The 20591-nt window shown below is 33.2% G+C and overlaps 1 protein-coding gene across 1 annotated transcript in view; it reads left to right on the top strand.

Annotated features, from left to right (window-relative positions):
• TSGA10_1 (testis specific 10) overlaps window positions 1-20591 on the top strand; it is an 88561-nt gene that overhangs the window by 14296 nt on the left and 53674 nt on the right. Inside the window, exon 4 of the mRNA XM_035733114.2 lies at window positions 18985-19135. Within this exon, the coding sequence (XP_035589570.1) occupies window positions 18985-19135 (151 nt within the window). The remainder of the gene's footprint in view (window positions 1-18984; window positions 19136-20591) is intronic.

Genomic DNA, 20591 nt, shown 5'->3' with positions numbered 1-20591 from the left:
AAAAAGCTTCAGCAGATTTTACAGAAGAACCCATATGTGATCAAAATCAAAGCTTTCAAGTTTAGTGAAGAGTATGATATCATAGAGTCTCAAAGATAAAATTCTATCGAATATATTTAACAACTTCAGTGAATAACACAAGGATCACATAATATTATCAATGAGTTTTAGTTTTACTCTTGATGTTACTGGTTTTACACAACTTCACTAAAAATTCGAAGAGTCTATCTCGAAGCCATAATCAGTAGTGAAAAAAGGACTCTACTAAATAGGTTAAGTAACTTGTATTAGTTAAATATGGATTTTTATGACAGATTAACATTGATTGCTGATTACAGTACGGTATGGGAAATGAGCTTCAGCGATCCTTAAAATGATTCTAAAGTAGCTTTCCAGCCAATCAATATAGAGTCAGTATAAGTTAAAGGTGTTCCTCAACAGAAATAAAGAATCCTGTTATATTTTAGTGGTCATGAGAAGTTGATCAATAGTTTTACCATCTTCGTTTTTGCAAAAATATAGTTACGTAATATTGTTAATTTAAATGAAAATTTATTCATGCTAATGCATTTAGTAAGGGTTTTGTTTATGAATAAGCTTAGAACAACAGTAATGTATTTTGGCCATTTCTTGGCCACTTAAAAACAGCTCTTGTCAATAAACATTCAATAGAAAATAGGTAATAATATTAGGAAGGGTGAATATATTTTATATAATTAATGAAGCTATTAGAGTCTGTAATAGATTGTTCTGTCAGTAAATCACAAAATCACTACAATTCGTCCATATGGAAATAAATAATTGATCCTCTCAAACTCCTATAATTACCTAAATAGATTTTTAGGAGTCATCGCATTATTTTTGGTACAAGTTAAGATTATGACATTTAGGCATAGACATTTAAGATTAGGATTTAGAGATAGGATTGATATATGTGTTATACGCAATCTACAACTGGAAGAATTGACCATATGATATGATCAACACTAAACTTTCTACCCTCTGATAGTAACAAACAATTTTCCATTGTTATTTTAAACTTTCTGTACATTATACAAAAGTATATCTACTACTCGTTTTAGATGATATAAGTTAAAAGTCATTCATTATTAAATCTAGCTCATAAGCTCGAAAGCAATTTTAATGATCTTGATCGTTTCATATCTATCATATACTTTCATCTAATTATCAGCCTACTAATATCACGCAACATTAGAAACCAATATTCACAATAAATATTCATCAGATAATCAATATCAACTAATCAATCAGCCGTTAATTTGAAAGGAATCATTTAACCAACGATTTTAGCCTATACATCAACGTGTTACCTCATTTCATTGTTGACTCATACAATTTAACCAGGAAAATGTATATTTATTTCATGTTAGCAAACGTTTAGAATTAAACGTTTATGTAACTATTAGTAACAGTAAATAAAAAAAAACACAACAACAACACATGACTAATTGATTCTAGCTACAGTAACTTGGTAACCTAATGGCTAATTCCGATTAAACATGGGCTAAATTGTACATTACTGAAAAAGATACCTTTTTTTAAATAAAGAAACTAAGTTAACATTTTATGCAAATATTGAAAAATGTTGTTCACTTAGATGTAGTTTTCTGAATTTATTAATTTTTTTGGATGATTATCTTCTTTAGATAATTCAAGTAATCAATTGTAAAGAGAATTCAATGAAGAAAGTTTTCTTTACGACAAAATCATTTACTTCAGCTGTATATTTATAGTCATAGTTATTTCATAGATATATGTTTATCCCTTAAAAATTTTTCATGATTATTTCCCCGATTGAGATCAATATTTAGATTGATTGTAGTTAGATACTAACACTGTTGGATGCTGGTTAACTGGTCTAGGGATTAAACGTTTGCACGAGATCGAATAGCATATGTTTGAGTCATATATGCGGGTTAGTAAATGCTCACTGTTGAGGAATCTCATGTTAGGATAAAACAACTATCCAGTGCTTTCAGATTTTTATTGGCGGTCCAACATTGAACGGTTCATAATCTCAATAAATAGTCAACAATCTCCACAATCCAATAGTGATTATTATTCAATTGTTATTATTAACTTTGTGTTTCACACTCTTGTTTGCATATGTCAAGTTGACAATTATCATTTATAATCCCGACCTGAAACTTATTTTCATTCCCCTATCTTTTTATCTCTCCATAGACATATATTTATTTAGTGGTCTAATTCATAAGTTGATCTAAGCTAGACCATTATTGAAAACCTAGAAGAATTAGACGGCCGTTTTACTCTGGTATGGGACTCCTCAGCAGTGCTCATCCACGATCGCGCATGTGGGACTCGGACGCAGGACCTTCGGTCTTGCGTGCGGACGTTTAACCTCTAGACGACTGAGTCGGTATCCAGCGGTGTTAATGTCTAACTTCAATCGATCCATAATCTTGTGCAACCATTTATCCATTGTCTGAGGTAGATGCCTACCTCTACCTGACAAAGATTGGACTCTGCTGATCCCGACCTCTCATATTAGGACGAAACGACAATTCAGTGCTTCCAGGATTTCAATGGTGGTTCAGCTTAAATCGACTCATGAATTCAACTATTAGAAAAATTACTACAATCTCCATAAACCCCCATGCTCATATATTTATCAAACAACTATAAATACGAATGTGTAACTTCAGTAAATGATTTCGTTGAAAAGAAAATTCTCTCCGTTAAATTCTTTTCGAGATTATTTTCTTGTTTGGATATATATATATATATATATATATATATATATTCCGTCAACCCATTCACTATGGTGACATCTCTGTAGTCTTCATTTTCATATCAACTTTAGTCAAAAAAATCTACATATCATTTTGATCTATATGCATTTGCCTACATTAAGGGATAGAACAGAAGATGGAATAGCAAAAAACAGGAAAATACTTTAAGTAATATATTGCATAGTTGTCATGGTAATCAATAAAATAAATAAAAATAATAAAGAAATTTCACCATTTCTACAATTCATCCACATCCCCCTACTCTTCCTTCTCCCTCAGAAATTTTGAGTACCTTCAACTAGTCAGTCGGTACATGGTGTCTACTATTATTAATCGATTCATTTGGTTTCATTATCAGTTTGCTCTGTTTATGTTGGAGTAATGAAATTTTCTAACTACCTGTGTACAGGTGTATAAATTGACCATATATGCACATATATAACTTCCCATTTTCATTACTTAAGTAAAATTCTTCTCGTTTCTTTATTTCATAAGGTTTATTTTAACCGGTCAGTATCAAAATTATCATTCTATCAAGTCTATGCAAATGTATTTTATTAGTTTTAGGAAGTGAAAAAAAAGCATTTCTGAAATGAAACATAACAAATATAATGTTAATCTGTTGTTATAGTAACCAAAAGAGAACTGTATTCAGTTCTATTGGTTAATTGAATGAGTTATAAATTGGAAATCCAATGGAAAAGACCTACATAATTTAGTGTAAATAAAGTTATCTTTTTAGTGGGGAAGAGAGACAGGTAAGAAAAGTATACTTGAAGAAATCGGGAACACCTTAAAATTTGTCATCTATGAATTGGATTAGTCAGTCATAGTTATTCAATAACATAGACAAGATAAATAAACAATAGACATAAGTTATAGTCATAATAATACATAATACTTATGTACAAGTTAAAGCATAAAGAAAAGATGATTCAATGATCAATTGAAGGAAATATAATTGCCATTTATGGATAATTTACGATCCTATAGGAATTAAACATTATTATTACTATCATTGGCATTTTATTGCGTGAGATTATCCGTTCCTCTACCGATTTTATTATGATTTATATTAAACAATATAATTTCACTGAAGCTATGATTGTATTTTTCTAATATCTTCTGTGATATTCAATAACAATTAGGATTATTCTTATTATTATTCTTGTCTGGGCTATTAGTACTACTACTACTACTACTATTTTCATTACAATCATTAATAATAATATCTTATATCACATTATTATATGATATCACTCAGTTCAGCTGGTAATCGACGTCCAGCTACATCACATAGTATATCTGATTATTATCCAGTAAGTAAATATAAATTATAATCGATCATTTGTTTGTTTTTATTGATTAATTGATATATTTGAATTTCTTTATGTCGTTATTGATTTTTAACATTATTTCATTACTGTGAATAGCAAACAATGTGATAGATACATTTATATAAATACAATGACAATCGATAAGGTTATAAGTGCGCCCTATTAAGGAATCCTACACTAAAACGAAGTAGCTGTTCAATGTCCCAAAGTTTTCAGTGATTGTCTATCTAGTGTTAGTCTACGATATAAACTATGATGAATCCAGTAACATATTCAATAAAATATTAGTGACCATATTTATGGATGAATTTATGAGCGATCTTCCCAATGTTCAATGAATGTGTTAGATCCAGGACTTTCGGCTATTTTTTCGTTCATTTAGTGGTTATGTACTGTACATTTTTGCGTAATCTTCGTTGGAGATTCTTTTTCAAGCATAGAATGTCAATATATATTCGTATTTCTCACCTGGTATGTTACATTGGGCTACATTAAAATGTTCATAGCAGACAACTGAAGCTATCATCAAACAGATGAAGTAAAGTCTTTGATAAATATTACACTCCAATATTCAGGACTCATTCACCAAATTCATGGAAAAACTACCAAACACACTTATTGAACAATGGAGAAACTGTGATGAACTCAGCCATATTTAATAAAAATTTTAAGATGTTTAAAGATAACTAAGGAACAAAATTAGTTGCAAATCTTTGGTATCATAAAATAAATCGAATCGAAACTATTTATTCAAACTGGAAGCAGTTGATAGTCCTTTATTTTCATGACAATTTAAGAAACTCTCATTTATCTTCCTAGTTAGTCTTGTATTAACAATCTATGATTTCTGTAAGCAATGATGGATAGTGGCTAGCAGTGGGATCCAGGACGCGCGTTTCGTCCTGTTTAAGACTCGTCAGCTGGATGTACTTGTATCGCAGAGTTGATGTTCACTCTGGGACTCGAACCCAGTACCATTTGCTTCAAACGCCATCGCGTTATCCATTCAGCTACTGAGTCGTTATAGCCACTTGCTTGTGCGATGGGGTGAATTTAAATTCACTTGGTGTTGTTTGGCTTGTATCTTCTCATTGAGGTTTAAGACTGCAATTGATCAGTCTGTTATTGGCATATGTACATATATATATGGCGTTTGAAGTGAATGTCACTAAGTTCGAGTCCCAGAGTGAACATCAACTCTGAGATGCAGGTACATCCAGCTGACGAGTCCAAAATAGGAGGAAACGCGCGTCCTGGATTCCACTGTTTGCCACTATCCATTATTGCTTACAAAAAGCTTGTGAATTAAGGCAATATCGAGGCATACGCACAGTATGCACATATGCCAATAACAGACTGATCAATTGCAGTCTTAAATCTCAGTGGGAAGATACAAGCCAAACAATACCAAGTCAATCTATGATTTCATTTGAACTCTTCTTTAAGTTGAATAAATCCTTCAGAACTCTTTGACAAATTTAATTTAATTGATACCATTAAGTTCCGTGTTGTAGATAGTTGATCTCATCTCTCTCTTCATGTTTCCTAGCAAATTTTTCTTATTATCTTATTCATATAGATAAATTCATTGATAATCTTTATTAAATTAAGTAATAACAATCATTCGTTTTAATGATTGAAAATTGTGCCATTTCTTTTTGTAATCTGAACTATAGATTTTCTCACATTTGACTATGACTGTAAGCAGTTGACAAGTATTCATGAATGCTAAGAAAGTTTCAATTTAATTTCTTGTGATTTGAAATGAATAACAATTCTGGGCTGCTAATACATCTAGCTGATGAGCCCAATATAGGACGAAACACACATCCTGGATTTTACTGTTGACATTCCATCAATTCTATGAAAACGTCATAGTGTTTTGTTTCAATTATTGCTCTCATTCTAGTCAAATTACAGAGTTAAATTTTTTATTAATCTTATACAATAATTAATAAACTTGCTGAAGGAGTTCTATAATAGTGCTGATCTGCATTCTTTTCCACAGTTTAGCGTTTGCACGTTCCATTATAGATATTGAGGGTTGAAATGTCTAGTTAAAATATAGGTAAGGAAAATAAGGATTATGACTAGGGGAAATTCAGTTGTCGAATCGCAAACGGGACTAGATGAATGTCCTGCATTTTACTACTAATCACTTTCAAAGTTATGATAAAAACTAATAATTCATTAACCTTATGATTAAGTTGCAATTATCTAGTGAATTGTTTCACGAACTGTTAAAAAATTCTGTTAAATGTTTCGTGATAGATGATATAAAGTGTTTCGGGAGGGGGAGAGAGAGAATATCATTAATGAGGTTACTATTTACGATGATTATTCATTGATAAGCAATCGATGTTACGTTTATCCAGTTCAACAGAGGCATCAGTTTATTTAGGACTTTAGGTATTCTTTGCAGATAAATATTGATTAATATGAAACTTAGGAGTATTGGGGTTCCCTTCCGATTAGCTCACTGATGTAACAACAAAGCACTGAAATTAATATAAAATTTTTAATATGAAAAATTTCTAAGTCAAAATGATGATTTAAATCAAGAAAATAGTGATAAATCATATAATGAAACATTCAGCTCTCGTGAACTGTGTACGAGTCAGTCAGTCAGTCAGCTACAACGTAGGACCAGGCACATATGTGCATCGGTCCAAGTTGCCATACCGCATTAACACAACAAGATGGACACCGGATTCATAAAAGTAGTTAATTCAGTCGTGGTAATATATAAAAAAAGATTGCAATAAGGATATCGTACAGGAAAAAAGATTTAGTTCATAGAAAGAAAGATATGAAGTGATTTTATTCTCATAGTTTAATAGAAGACAGAGAGTGTATACACCTACGCAATTGTGATAGATTCTGAGCCATATCACACACAGTCTCCAACCATTGGTTACGATAGTCACGCGGACCTCAACAAAGTAGTCTGCATCTACCAACATGACTCAGACAAGGAGTTAGTGACTTCAAACACTGATACCACATTTCGGTTTGGCCGCCCCTAACATTCTTCCAACCGTCTTCAACACTAGTTAGCATAGAGCGTTACTTTATGAAATTTGACTGTAAAAGTTATACTTGTTCAAAAAGGCGAAGCTATAATATAACAAATACACGTAATTTCATCTTGTTGTGATTTCTACCAAATATAAACTCTTTAAAGTGCCCTTTTCATTTTAAGTTCTCTAGAACCTTCATCATGCTATATAAATTTATGTCATCGTACACGGGCACGGCAGTCCGTTCTGTTTTAATTTACGGCAGCGAAACATGGCTATTAAGAGTAGAAGACACTCGTAAGCTTCTAGTATTTGACCACTGATGCCTTACAAATATTGCTGGCATCTGCTGGGATCACCGGGTAAGTAATAGTGAGGTCAGACACAGGGTATTGGGGAATGATGGTAAATCAGTTGATGAGGTTGTGAATCTTCATCGAGTGAGATGGTTGGGCCACGTGTTGCGTATGCCTGAATACCGATTATCACGACGCTCTATGCTAACTAGTGTTGAAGACGGTTGGAAGAATGTTAGGGGCGGCCAAACCGAAATGTGGTATCAGTGTTTGAAGTCACTAACTCCTTGTCTGAGTCATGTTGGTAGTTGCAGACTACTTTGTTGAGGTCCGCGTGACTATCGTAACCAATGGTTGGAGACTGTGTGTGATATGGCTCAGAATCTATCACAATTGCGTAGGTGTATACACTCTCTGTCTTCTATTAAACTATGAGAATAAAATCACTTCATATCTTTCTTTCTATGAACTAAATCTTTTTTCCTGTACGATATCCTTATTGCAATCTTTTTTTATATATTACCACGACTGAATTAACTACTTTTATGAATCCGGTGTCCATCTTGTTGTGTTAATGCGGTATGGCAACTTGGACCGATGCACATATGTACTTGATCCTACGTTTTGACTTACTGACTGACCGACTGTCTGACTGGTCTATCTATCTATCCATATATATATATAACTTTGTTATTTCGTTCTTTGTTAGGAAACTATCACATACGCTAACCTCATCAGTTTTAAGAACGTTCTTATAAACCTATTAGTTTATATTTAAGAGAAAGAATGTAGTTTTAAAAGCTCAGCAAATGAATTTGAAATAAATTCAAAATTTCGCCTAGCAATCAGGTCCAAGCTTTTTCAAGGAAATATAATTTTGGTATTTGATTATATTTCCTTGAAAAAGCTTGGACGAGATTACCAGGCGAAACCTTGGATTTACTTCAAATTCATTCGCTTAGGTTTTACAAAAACATTCTTCCTTTTTAATGTCTCATATCAACTCAGAACCCAAATACTATGAAACTATTCGATCGAATTTAGACGAAAGTTCTTATCTATCAGTTTATATATTTTAAGTATTAATGAAATGAATTTTAAAGTTTATAGTGATACATATTTTTATGGAAATTATTTCAAAGAATAGAACTCTTCATGAGCTAGGTCATATCCAATATTTGGATTGTTCAAAAAAGGTTGGGTAATTGTCTTGAAAATGTGATATTAAAGTGTTACAAGAGATTTTTCAGTTCGATTTAATCTAAGTGACTGGATTTATAGATCATTAGCAGAACAGATAGCTCACTGAACCATTTCGTTAAGAAATTCAATATATTCAGATAAGCAATGGTCCGTGATGTTCAAGATTGACAAAAATCACAAAATTTATGATAAGATAGGATTCAAAACTGTGATTTTTCAATAATACTAAAGGATTTATTGCTAAGAAACTTGGCATTTAGAAGCGATAAGTAGCAAATCCTGAGTCTAGTTCTGTTTGCTAGTCTGAACTCCTCTAGAATGTATAGAAAGAATTGTGAAAGATCTGATGATTTTTTGCGAGATGCGAACTTATGGCATACAACCCCACAGACAGAGACATGGTCATAGAGTGATTCGGCCAGTGACTGACATCCTGTTATTCTAATATTACCTTGAAATGTAATTGTAACTGATCAACCGTCATACCATATAGCTTAGGTTCTTGTTTTCTGATTTATTTAATCGTTCTAATTCTTATGGAAGTATGTCTTTGCCTGCTTGATTCGATACTAAACCACAAACGGAAGTTTTTGGTGGGGTTTTGTTTTTTGAACTGAATGGTTCGGTCGTTGAACTCCCATTAGTCTTCCAAACGACATCATCAGCACAAACTCCTCCAAAATCATCCACCTGAGCCACAAATCTTCTCCACTATCTACAAATGAAAGTAGTGTGTGTCCACGACTCAACTAGTATACAAACCTATACCCTTTGGGTATATATATCATGGTCCTTAAATGAGTCTGAATTGGGTCAGATTACTTAAGACTAAAACAATATACTACTGATCGATTAGTCATTCAAATGTAATCCCAGATTTATTTAATAAAAGTCAAATAATACTACCTTAACTAGACTATGAGAAGTAAATGTTAAAAATAATCAGCATATCATTAGTTGCATTCATTAAATTGTGACTGATAGATAAATTAATAAGACAGAGCTAAGCGATAGTTTTCTCTTCAAAATCATAACTGTCGTTTATGGCAAATACACAAGATAATGAAATCATTTATGACAACATAAACATCTGTTGATCATTCCATGTTTTCCCAAGTGTTAGTAGTAGAACTGAATGTTATATTTTAATGATCGATATATATCCGAGTGTGAACATTAATATTAGGATGCAGGCACGTTCGGCTGACTAGTTCCAAATAGGATGAAACGCCATATCCTGGATTCCACTGCTGAATACTACCTAACTCTTTTTTAAATGCTAATAGCCCAATAGAAATATCCAGGCTACCTGCTCAGGATGCACATATGTTAAAGAGACAGATAAACTGCTGTCTTAGGTATCAACAACAGGTAAATTTTAGATAAGCCTCATGCTATCACCTTAGTACCGGCGAACGGAACGTAAACGAGAAATGTAATAACAGGACGAAGCTAAGCTATCCCTGTGCTGTCCAGCCCTTCTAACTAGAGGAAGAAAACCAGAGTCAGTATAGAAAATATATGATTCCACAAGCAGCCCAGAAGAACGAATAACAAACACTCAACTCACGCGCAATACATAAAATACAGAAACGTCGTTGAATATCGTCACAAAATAGCACACTAAAAGAGAAAACCAATAATGACGTTTAATATCCATCTAGATGAGCAACACAAACTAAAGGTAAAAGTGGGTAATTTTGACGCAAAAATGAGAAATTCAAATTTGTACAATTAAACTACAAAAACAGCAAGTTTACCATGTGGTTTCTGGGGATTTAGCATCTCCAACATCTGGCAAATAATTTACTATTTTCATTTGTTTCTAAGGGATCTATTATTTCTGTAAGTAATAAATTATTCAGTTGTATTATGGAACTATTAGAATACAAGAATTTCAGACAAAGCTAAATTTATTCAGATTGTATAACAATACTGAGAGTAAAATGCTGCTTTAAAATCCTCAATGAAACATACACGTAACTAAAGTTATGCTTATTACACTTGAAAGTATCTATGATGTAACATTTATCTATTTATTCAACACCGTTTTTGATTTTAATTAGGAGAAAAAGAATAAAAATCATCTTTCTCATTTTCACAATAACTTTCCTCATTCAAAGAATTATCACGTTTCTGTTTTGTTATAACGCAACAGTTTAGGTATTTCCAATTTCATATGGGATAAAACTTGATATCTTTGAATGTTTGTAGTAATTATCAAAATTCTGAATTCAATGTTTCATTTTATTTTAATGCTTAATGAGTTTGTGGGTTTTTTTGTTTACATAGTCCTATCTCCCTCTCTCTCTCTCTCTGTTATGTAATCGATCTACTTTTGAGTTATTTATGATGGAGTTTTGTTCTATGAGCTGGATGTTTTGGTCGTGGAGCTTTCATCGTTTTTCTGAACGACATCATCAGCACAAACTTCATATAAAAGTTTCTTCTATCTGAAGTTTGTGCTGATGATGTCGTTCAGAAGAACGATGAAAGCTCCCCATGAGCTACAAATCTCAACTTTTGAGTCATCTTGAGTGCTTAATAAACACAATTAATAATAAAACGTGAATGGTATAAATATTATTATTGTAATTACAACATAGAAACTCACGAGAAAAGAAACTGTTGTATCTCGACGAGAACAATGGATGGTAACTGTTGGGATCCATTTATGGATTAATATTATACGTATATTTCTATTATATTACTATTCAGTAACTAGGTTATGTATATCTATATTTCTTTTGTTATAAGATTTATTTTGATTTAAAGACTACTGTTATGCGATTTACTGTTTTTAAATTAGACTCAGTTTATTAATTACAGTCTCCCAAGTTCACAGCCACATTTGGCTTGGTCTTGTGAAATTTTTATTTCCTATTTTATGGTGTGATGTGTTCCGTTTTGGCTTGTATATGAACCAAGTATGTTTGAAATAAATGATTCACATAGTAGAAGCTGGTATTGATGCTCTGAACACCAGGCTGCTCATACCTCTCGAACGTCATTAGTTTAGCACAGTGCTAAGATTGTATAAATCGTATTCCAACTGGTGATAATTATCCGGGCTTAAAGTCACCACAGTAACAATACTTGAATTTTTAAACTACAGCTTTTCATATACAATTTAAAATATACTATTATTATTAACTTTATTAAATATTATATTTTCGGTACAATCTAGAATACTCAGCACTAAGTATTTCACTGAGTTTCCATTTCTTATTTCATGATTGATATTGACGATAAATATTGAGCGATCGCATTTCAGAAGTTGACATCTGAATAACGTTCATTCTTTTCAGTGTATATTGTCAACCGCCACGATGTCTTTGATTGTACATTTTTTTAACTTGTACATCGAAAAGTCAAAAATATTTCACAAACGTACCTAAATAGATTATGCAATTAATTGACATAATGATCTGTTAAAAACAAACAAGCAAACAGATAACTTATTGAAATATCTAGATAACAGGAACAGGTAGCTCAGTTATTCAAACAGGCTGCCTTGTATTCATACATTGTTAAATATAATTTAATTAATTAATTAATTCAATCTGAATAAACTTTATCAAATTGTTCTCAAAATTTTTATTAAAAGAATTTTAATTATTCATTAGTTGAAGATGTTTTAATCAGCACAGAAAAGCTGATGGCTAAATATTGATCATTTAAATTTATTAGAACGAAATTTATTTGATAAAAAGGGGTCAATAAATAAAAATATTAAATTTCACTGATTGAAATCATGAGTCAATTGAAGCCAGACTAACATGGAAAACCTGGAATCACTGGATGACCGTTTCGTCCAATTGTGGGACTCCTCAGCAGTGTGCCTTTAGTTGACGGCTCAGTGGTCTAGTAGTTAATTTCTCGCTTGCGAGACTGATAAGTGCTGGGTTCGAATCCCGCGATGTGGGTTCGTGGATGTGCACTACCGAGTAGTATCACAATTAGACGAAACAGCCGTCTAGTTCTTCCAGGTTTTCCATGTTGGTCTAGCTTCAATCGACTCATGATCTCAACTAATGAAATTACTACAGTCTCCAAAAAAGCCCCTTCAGATACTGAAAAACATTAAACTTAATAAAACATTTTTTATTGCCTTATTGATTTTTCAAATGATGTCACTTGATTGTTTTTTCCTTTTTTTAGTTTTTATCTAGTCGTATTAAGAGAAAAAAAATACTGAAAATAATTCCAACAAATCATTTTTTATTTATTATTAAGATTGACAAATTCTAATGACAAGTTACATGACATGAGTAATAACATCAGAAGGGGTTTCGTGGAGATTTTAGAAATTTCACTGGTTGAAATCATGAGTCAATTGGAGCTAGACCAACATGGAAAACCTGAAAGCACTAAACGGTCGTTTCGTCCTAGTATGGGACTCCTCAGCAGTGCGCATCCACGACCTTGCCCCCTGCGAGATTTGAACTCAGGACCTACTGGTTCCGCGCGCGAGCAGTTAGCTACTAGACCACTGAGCCGTCAACTAAAGGCACACTGCTGAGGAGTCCCACAGTAGGACGAAACGGCCGTCTAGTGATTCCAGGTTTTTCATTGTGGTCTAGCTTCAATTGACTCATGATTTCAACCACTGAGTAATCACAGTTAATTATTCTGTATATATATATAATCATAGAAATAGACTTAGACAATGTCTAATTAAATTTAATTAACTATTCAATCTTTTCATTATTGTTATTCATTATATAAGAAGGCCTAACAATGACAACGAATACTCGTTGTTTTATTATGGCATTCTCGGATTGAAATTCGAAATGATATCTATTTGATTTCGATTAGTGGTTAATAATTAAGAATGAATCTCGAGATTATTGTTTTTATTTAATTTAGATTTATAGAAGGTTAATGACGAGTAATGAACTTGAATAAATAAGAAGTTCATTTTATACTTGTCTTTAATGTGTCTCTAATTGATGTTAGTCCATAGTAGAAATCATTTCGAAATTCAAATTCTTGATCATTAAGAAGATTTAATTTACTAACTTTACAGACGTTAATTGAGATCGAAAGTTGACCAATATTCTTTTAATTCATGAATTTAAAAAAAATGCATCTTCACATTAACTATTAAAGTGAAACGTATTCTTACATACGTTGGGCGTACGGTATGACAATTAGACTTATATTTCAACCATTTAACAAAACGATAACTATCAGAAGGGGTTTTGTGGAGATTTTAGAAATTTCACTGATTGAAATCATGAGTCAATTGCAGCTAGACCAACATGGAAAACCTGGACGGCCATTTCCTACTATTATGGGACTGCTCAGCAGTGCACATTTACAGCCGTTACCAGTGGAGTTCAACCAGGTCCATTGTGAGAAGTCAACTCACTTAAAACAATGGTTTACGGTGGCGCAACTTCGTGGATTGGTTGAAGTTGGACATTAATATCCGTTGGATGCCGGCTCAGTGGTCTAGTTGGTTAAGCGCCTGACGCGAGACTGATATGTCCTGGTTTCAAATCTCGCGGGGTGCAGGATCGTGGATGCACACTGCTGAGAAGTCCCATACTAGGACGAAACGGTCGTCAAGTGCTTCCAGGTTTTCCATGGTGGTCTAGCTTCAATTAACTCATGATTTCAATCAGTGAAAACGATAACTGTCAAAGCTACCATGAAACAATTGTCTTCAGGGATGAAAAGTGAGAATTTCATCATCTTTGAAACGAACATGACACCGTTTAGACATTTAAACTAATCATTTCTTATAGGCTAATTTTGCAGTGTAATTGTTATGGCAATAAAATTAACTAGTAAAGTACTCACGTTGTATCGAACCACATTTACCGACAGTTCATCAACCAAAGTGATTGAATTTATTTCATTGATTTAAAGGTATCAGTCAATTCAGTGTGATTTCGATTCTCCTATTAAACAGTTGGTCAGGATATTAAATAACCGCTGAACAAATTGGCATACTATGTTTTGTTAAATGCTTGGTAGCTATGAAAAATTATTTCATATTTTATCCGATTACAGAAATGTCCAGTTGATGATTGTTAGTAAATATTGACAAAATTTAGATTAGAAAACGTGCTAAACTTTAACATTAAATACAGTTTTGTGATGAATCATTTTTTAGTCGGAACTCAGCTTATTCATGAAAAATGACAGAATATTTATTTCGAACATATAGTACTGGATTAAGCAATTACAAATTCAAATTCTTACATCGAACTTTACACCCGAACAAGAGGCAGTTAACTATTTAGTAATAGTAGCTTAATGGTTTATTTGGATCGATAGGATACAAATTTGAGCTTTAGAGTAAATATTAACATTTGGATGATAGTACATCCATCTGGCTACTCAAACATTGGGCTGAGTACGTGTTCAGGATTTAACTGCCAGCCATAATCTGAATACACCAAAAACTTGTAATCGAAAGTAACATCCAGATAATTGTCTCAGGATGCGCATATACCAATAAGGATTGTTCTATTCCTGTCCATATTATAAACAGAGTGAAACATTAAAACCTTTATTGACCATAAGTTATACTTTGTTGAAATTTTAGTCAAGAGGAATAATGTATCATACATAGTTATATCTTTCACTCTTTAGCGATCATTTTCCTATCAATTCGACAAATACATTCAATTGAGTCACACATCACTTTCAAATTTTATGTAAATTCATTTACATAAGATTGGATTTTATCATTCGATTATCTGTTCAGCCACTTTAGCATAGTTAACATATTTATCGAAAGCCTTAACATTATTTTCGCAGTCCATATAAGAGTTATAATGTCAATAACCTTTATACTATATAAGAGTATAGTTGAGATCATATTCTTTCAGGCTTATTCTTGATTAGTCTAACTTTTACAGAGTTCAATCCTGGTAAATGCTGTCTGATTCGCTTGATGGTAATGTCTTCGACTAAGAAAATGTGTAAAGCAGTTTAAAATCACTACAATATCAAATGTTTTCTGATGATCACGGAACTACCTTAGTGAATAAATCTAATGAGTTTCAATCATTTAGCAGAAGACTCTGATTTTACATTTAAATCCTGTAATAAGTTCGCACAATATTTCCCATATATGCTTAGTTACATAACTGACAAAGTTATAAGTTATCTCATGAGAATCAAACGATCGTAGGTAATTTCCTGGAATGAGTTTTTCTTGATAAATTTTTGTGAAGTAAGAATAACAAACATTGAACGATAAATTAAATTTGTACCATTTAGTATAGCTTAAATACATAACATATTCACTGATTTATTCAAACAAATAAAAAATGTACAAATATAATATAATATAAGCGCTCGCGTACGAGACTGATAGGTCCTGGGTTCGAATCTCGTGAGGCGAGGTTGTGGATGCTCACTGCCGAGCAGTCCCACAATAGGACGAAACGGCTGTCCAGTGCTTCCAGGTTTTCCATGTTGGTCTAGCTTCAACTGACTCATGATCTTAACCATTGAAATTACTATAATATCCACAAAACCAATCTGATATTAATCAACATATGCTCAGTAGTGACTGGCTTCGCGAGGTATATCCTGCAGTTCTAGTAAGAAGCAGTGACCAGTGGAGTTCAACAAGGTCAGTTGTGAGATAGTACCTCACTGAAGACAATGGTGGATGTGTCGCTCAATTTCGTGAATTAGTTGGAGTTAGACATTAGCACCGTTGGATGCCGGCTCAGTGGTCTAGTGGTTAAGTGCTCGCGCGCGAAACCAGTAGGTCCTGGGTTCGAATCTCGCAGGGGGCGAGGTCGTGGATGCGCACTGCTGAGGAGTCCCATACTAGAACGAAACGGCCGTCCAGTGCTTCCAGGTTTTCCATGTTGGTCTAGCTTCAATTGACTCATGATCTCAACCACTGAAATTACTATAATATCCACAAAACCATTATGAAATATAATTTTGTGCGTAACACGTGAATATTACTATAGATAAAATAGCATTTTATACTGTCACAATGTTTTGCATTTATCAGTAGTAAGAAACATTACATATAAATATTTAAATCAAATGAAACTAAACAAAGTAATTGACGTATTAATCATGCTGAAGTTTCACATGTATGTAACAAGGCAAAATTAATTTGTATATACATGTCATCTTAAAACTGTAAACGTACTGATTTTGATTAAAATTTACTTTGTTTCATTTCTACTACTAATCTAATCCAGTAATAAGTTAAAATCAAAAATAACATTGACTGAGTTCATTACCTAACATTACTGATTCTGAGTAAAATCCTGAAATGTAAACTATCTGATGATCTCATGTATTAGTTGTTTGAACCTTTCCATTGATATTCACCACTGCAATTGATCAGTGTCTTTTTGTATATGTGTATCTTGTGAGGACTGTCTCTTCTTGTTTGGGTCCTGTCAGCTAGATGTTCTTGCTTTCCAGAGTTGATGTTCACTCTGGGACTTGAACCCAATACCAATTGCTTCGAACACCATCACTTTATCCATTTAGCTACCGGGTTCAGAAAGCCACTGGTTTATGGAATCTGGTGAATTTCAATTTATATGTATTAGTTAGTTGAATCTTCTTATTTAGGTCATCATTATTTGAATAGTATTCATGATTGATGCAAAAATGACTTTATAACCAATACGATTGGTTTCACTCAATATTTTTGATAGTTAATGTAGGTTACTTCTGTGTGTTATTGTACTTGTCTTTACTTTATCTGAGATCGAGATCAAATTTTTTTTATTGACATATGGGTCACTAAATGCTTTTCTGCAATTCTTACCGCTTGATGAAATATTTATTGTGGAGAAATCTTTCCAGTATATAGCTCCTAGATGATGATCATCTTATTAGTATGAAAATAAAAATAAGTTACTTCAAGAAAACTTAAAATAATTTATCATTGGTAAGAAGGTAGAACATCTGATCTTTTTTGATTCAGTAGTAAAGCTTTTAATTGCAGTACAGGAGGTCAGTCACTTCCTGATTAACTCAGTGGGAACTTGTCATATTGTGAAACTAGATGGTATGGGTTTGAACCCACTGAGGAGCACCATTGCTTCGGATGCTATGGGCAATTTTTGGTGGCAATCACTAACTATCCTGAAATCTGGGTCTCGGGTTTCGCGATGGTTGTCCCCAACCACTTAACGAAGAACAACATTATTTCTCAGTCTAATTCATTGATGAATAATCGGTTTTGTCGAAATAGTGCAGACTCCTTAATGGTTAGTATTCATTATTATAAACCTTAGATTAAACTGATTCTCCGTAACACAAAAAACCTGTACGTGAATTCAGTAATAACGATAAAAGGTAGTTGACGAGCAAAAAGTGTATATTTTAAAGGATTGTCTTATGTAGTTAAAATGGATTTATTTCGAGTTACAACCGAGTAAAAGTTTTTTATGGAGTGAAGTTATGGTTCGCTATAAAAACTGAAAACATTTTGCTTGTTCAGACAGCAAAAACTGCTCACTGAAAACACTTATTGATTAATATAACTAGTTTGAAGTCATTCATAATCATTAGAAGTATATCATTAGATCAAAGCCAATTTGTGATTTAAAAATGCCATAAAGGATTATGCATTGGGTTATAACTTACATTTAGTATTTTCAGAGCTAATGTTTTTACTTGAGTTACACAGTTTCAGGAATCAGAGACTAGTTAGAACTCATTCATGACTTGATAGTCTTTAGTGGCCCGTGGATCTGACTCCAATTAGATCGTATGAATGTTTGTTATCGCCTATCCTCGTATATAATCATCGACTTAAATCGCGTTAGTCAATAAACAAGTCGAATAACGAGAATGGACTTGTGAATGCATATATTTTGTATATAAAGCGAATGGAATAGAAAGAGAAACGACGCCGAGTGGAGACGGCTGGTAAGCCAACTCCCCATTTAACCAAGCGTTAATCAATATTTATAGTTAAACAAAAGTAAGTTACAAACATGTGATGTGTAATGGGATAAGAAATGTACACACCTATGCGCTCATATAAAAACAATCAAGATTGATAAGCGAATAATTAACAAGGTCAGAATGTGACTCAAGTAGGATGAATAGAATGGGCTGTTTGAAAGCTAGAATAAGGTATATGGGCTTAACATAATAACAGACTCTGCAAGTCAATCCTTTATACCAATGAATCGTACATTCACTATTTTAACTCTGTTTAGATTTATTATTTTCTCATTACTTAATTGTTTGTCTTACATAGTTATAAGCATGTATCCATTATGTAATCCTATATTTATTAGTCATTTTCTATTTATTGTATGAATGTTAGATATAACAAGTTATCTATTATTATGGCATTTATTATATATTTGAAAACGCTTACACTTTTAATTATTAGGAAAGAGAAAATCTAGAACGTAACTTATCCGATGCACAGAAAAAATGTCATACAATGGATACAAGTGAACGTGATATGAGAAATCTTATTTTACGCGCTGAAGAAGATAAAAAACGTTTAGCTCAAAGAATAGAAAAATTAACTGCAAATGGTATAGTATTACTTTAAAAAGAAATTCAACATTTCTTTACATTATTTAAAATAATTTTATTACTTCAAATATACATGTGGAATATGTTGCTTTTATTTAAATTACTATCCTAACCTTGAATTCAATATCCATTTGCTGAAGAAATCAGTTTTACTGGTTGAGATCATGAGTCATTTGAAGCTAGACCAACATGGAAAACCTGGAAGCACTGGACGGCCGTTTCGTCCTAGTATGGGACTCCTCAGCAGTGCGCATCCACGACCCCGATCCTTGCGAGATTTGAACTCAGGACCTACTGGTTTCGCGCGCGAGCACTTAAACACTAGAACACTGAGTCGGCATCCGCATCTCGCAGGGAGCGAGGTCGTGGATGCGCACTGCTGAGAAGTCCCACGATAGGACGAAACGGCCGTCCAGTGCTTTCACGTTTTCCATGATGGTCTAGCTTCAAATGACTCAAGATTTCAACTATTGAAATTACTAAAAATCTCCACAAAACCCCTTCTGATAAATCAGTTTTAGATTAAAAGTTTTTAAAAGTAATGCACTTGTTGAAGTCAGTCAGGTCAGATAAATTAAGATTCAAATGGTTAGTATAAATACTGATAGATAAGATACAAGGTAACAAATAAATGAAGTAGAAATAGCCGATACCTTTTTATGTATGACTATGACTTTAAATGGTAGAGAAGATTCTTAACTCAGGAGGAAGATTTTAGTAGAATCGAGTTCACTGAACTGACCAGAATAATCCTGGAATTTTTATAGTTCTACCTTTACAACATTATAGACAAAACTTGTACTTGGTAGAATGACAATGAGGACTTTATGATTAAATGACCCAGCTCAGAGAAAGTAAAATACACCACAAAGAAAAGAATTGGACTTGTTTATATTATATAAACTGAGATCTTTAAAATGAACTTCAAATATTTAGGTTCTTACATGACGATTGAGTACCTGTCGTGGATAATCACGAAGGCCGAATAAATTGATATCTAAGATCTCAGGATCATCGGGCTTTCTTTCTTATTACTATTGGAAAATATAGCTATTTTTGATTGAGAGCATGAACCGATTGATGTTAGACCACCGTTGGAAACTTGGAAGCACTGGAAAGCTGTTTCGTCCCACTGTAGAACTTCTCAGCAGTGCGCATCCGCGATCCCGCTCGTGGGATTCCAACCCAGAGCCTTCAGTGTCGCGCGTGAACGCCTAACCTACTGGACCACTGAGCCGGCATCCAATGGTGTTAATGTCTAACATCAACCAATCCACGAGATTGAGCGACCATCTTCCATTGTATTGAGGTAGATACCTGTACTCTACCCGACAAGGACTGGCTCCACTGGTCACAGCTTCTCACTAGAACTCCGAGAATTCCCCTCATGAGGAGTCCCACAGTAGAACGAAACGGCCGTCCATTGCTTCCAGGTTTCCAACAGTGGTCTAATAT

The sequence above is a fragment of the Schistosoma haematobium genome, chromosome 2 (genome assembly GCF_000699445.3).
Source record: "Schistosoma haematobium chromosome 2, whole genome shotgun sequence".
Taxonomy (NCBI): Eukaryota; Metazoa; Platyhelminthes; class Trematoda; order Strigeidida; family Schistosomatidae; genus Schistosoma; species Schistosoma haematobium.
Note: the sequence above shows the minus strand (reverse complement) of the source record. Positions and strands in the feature narration are given on the sequence as shown.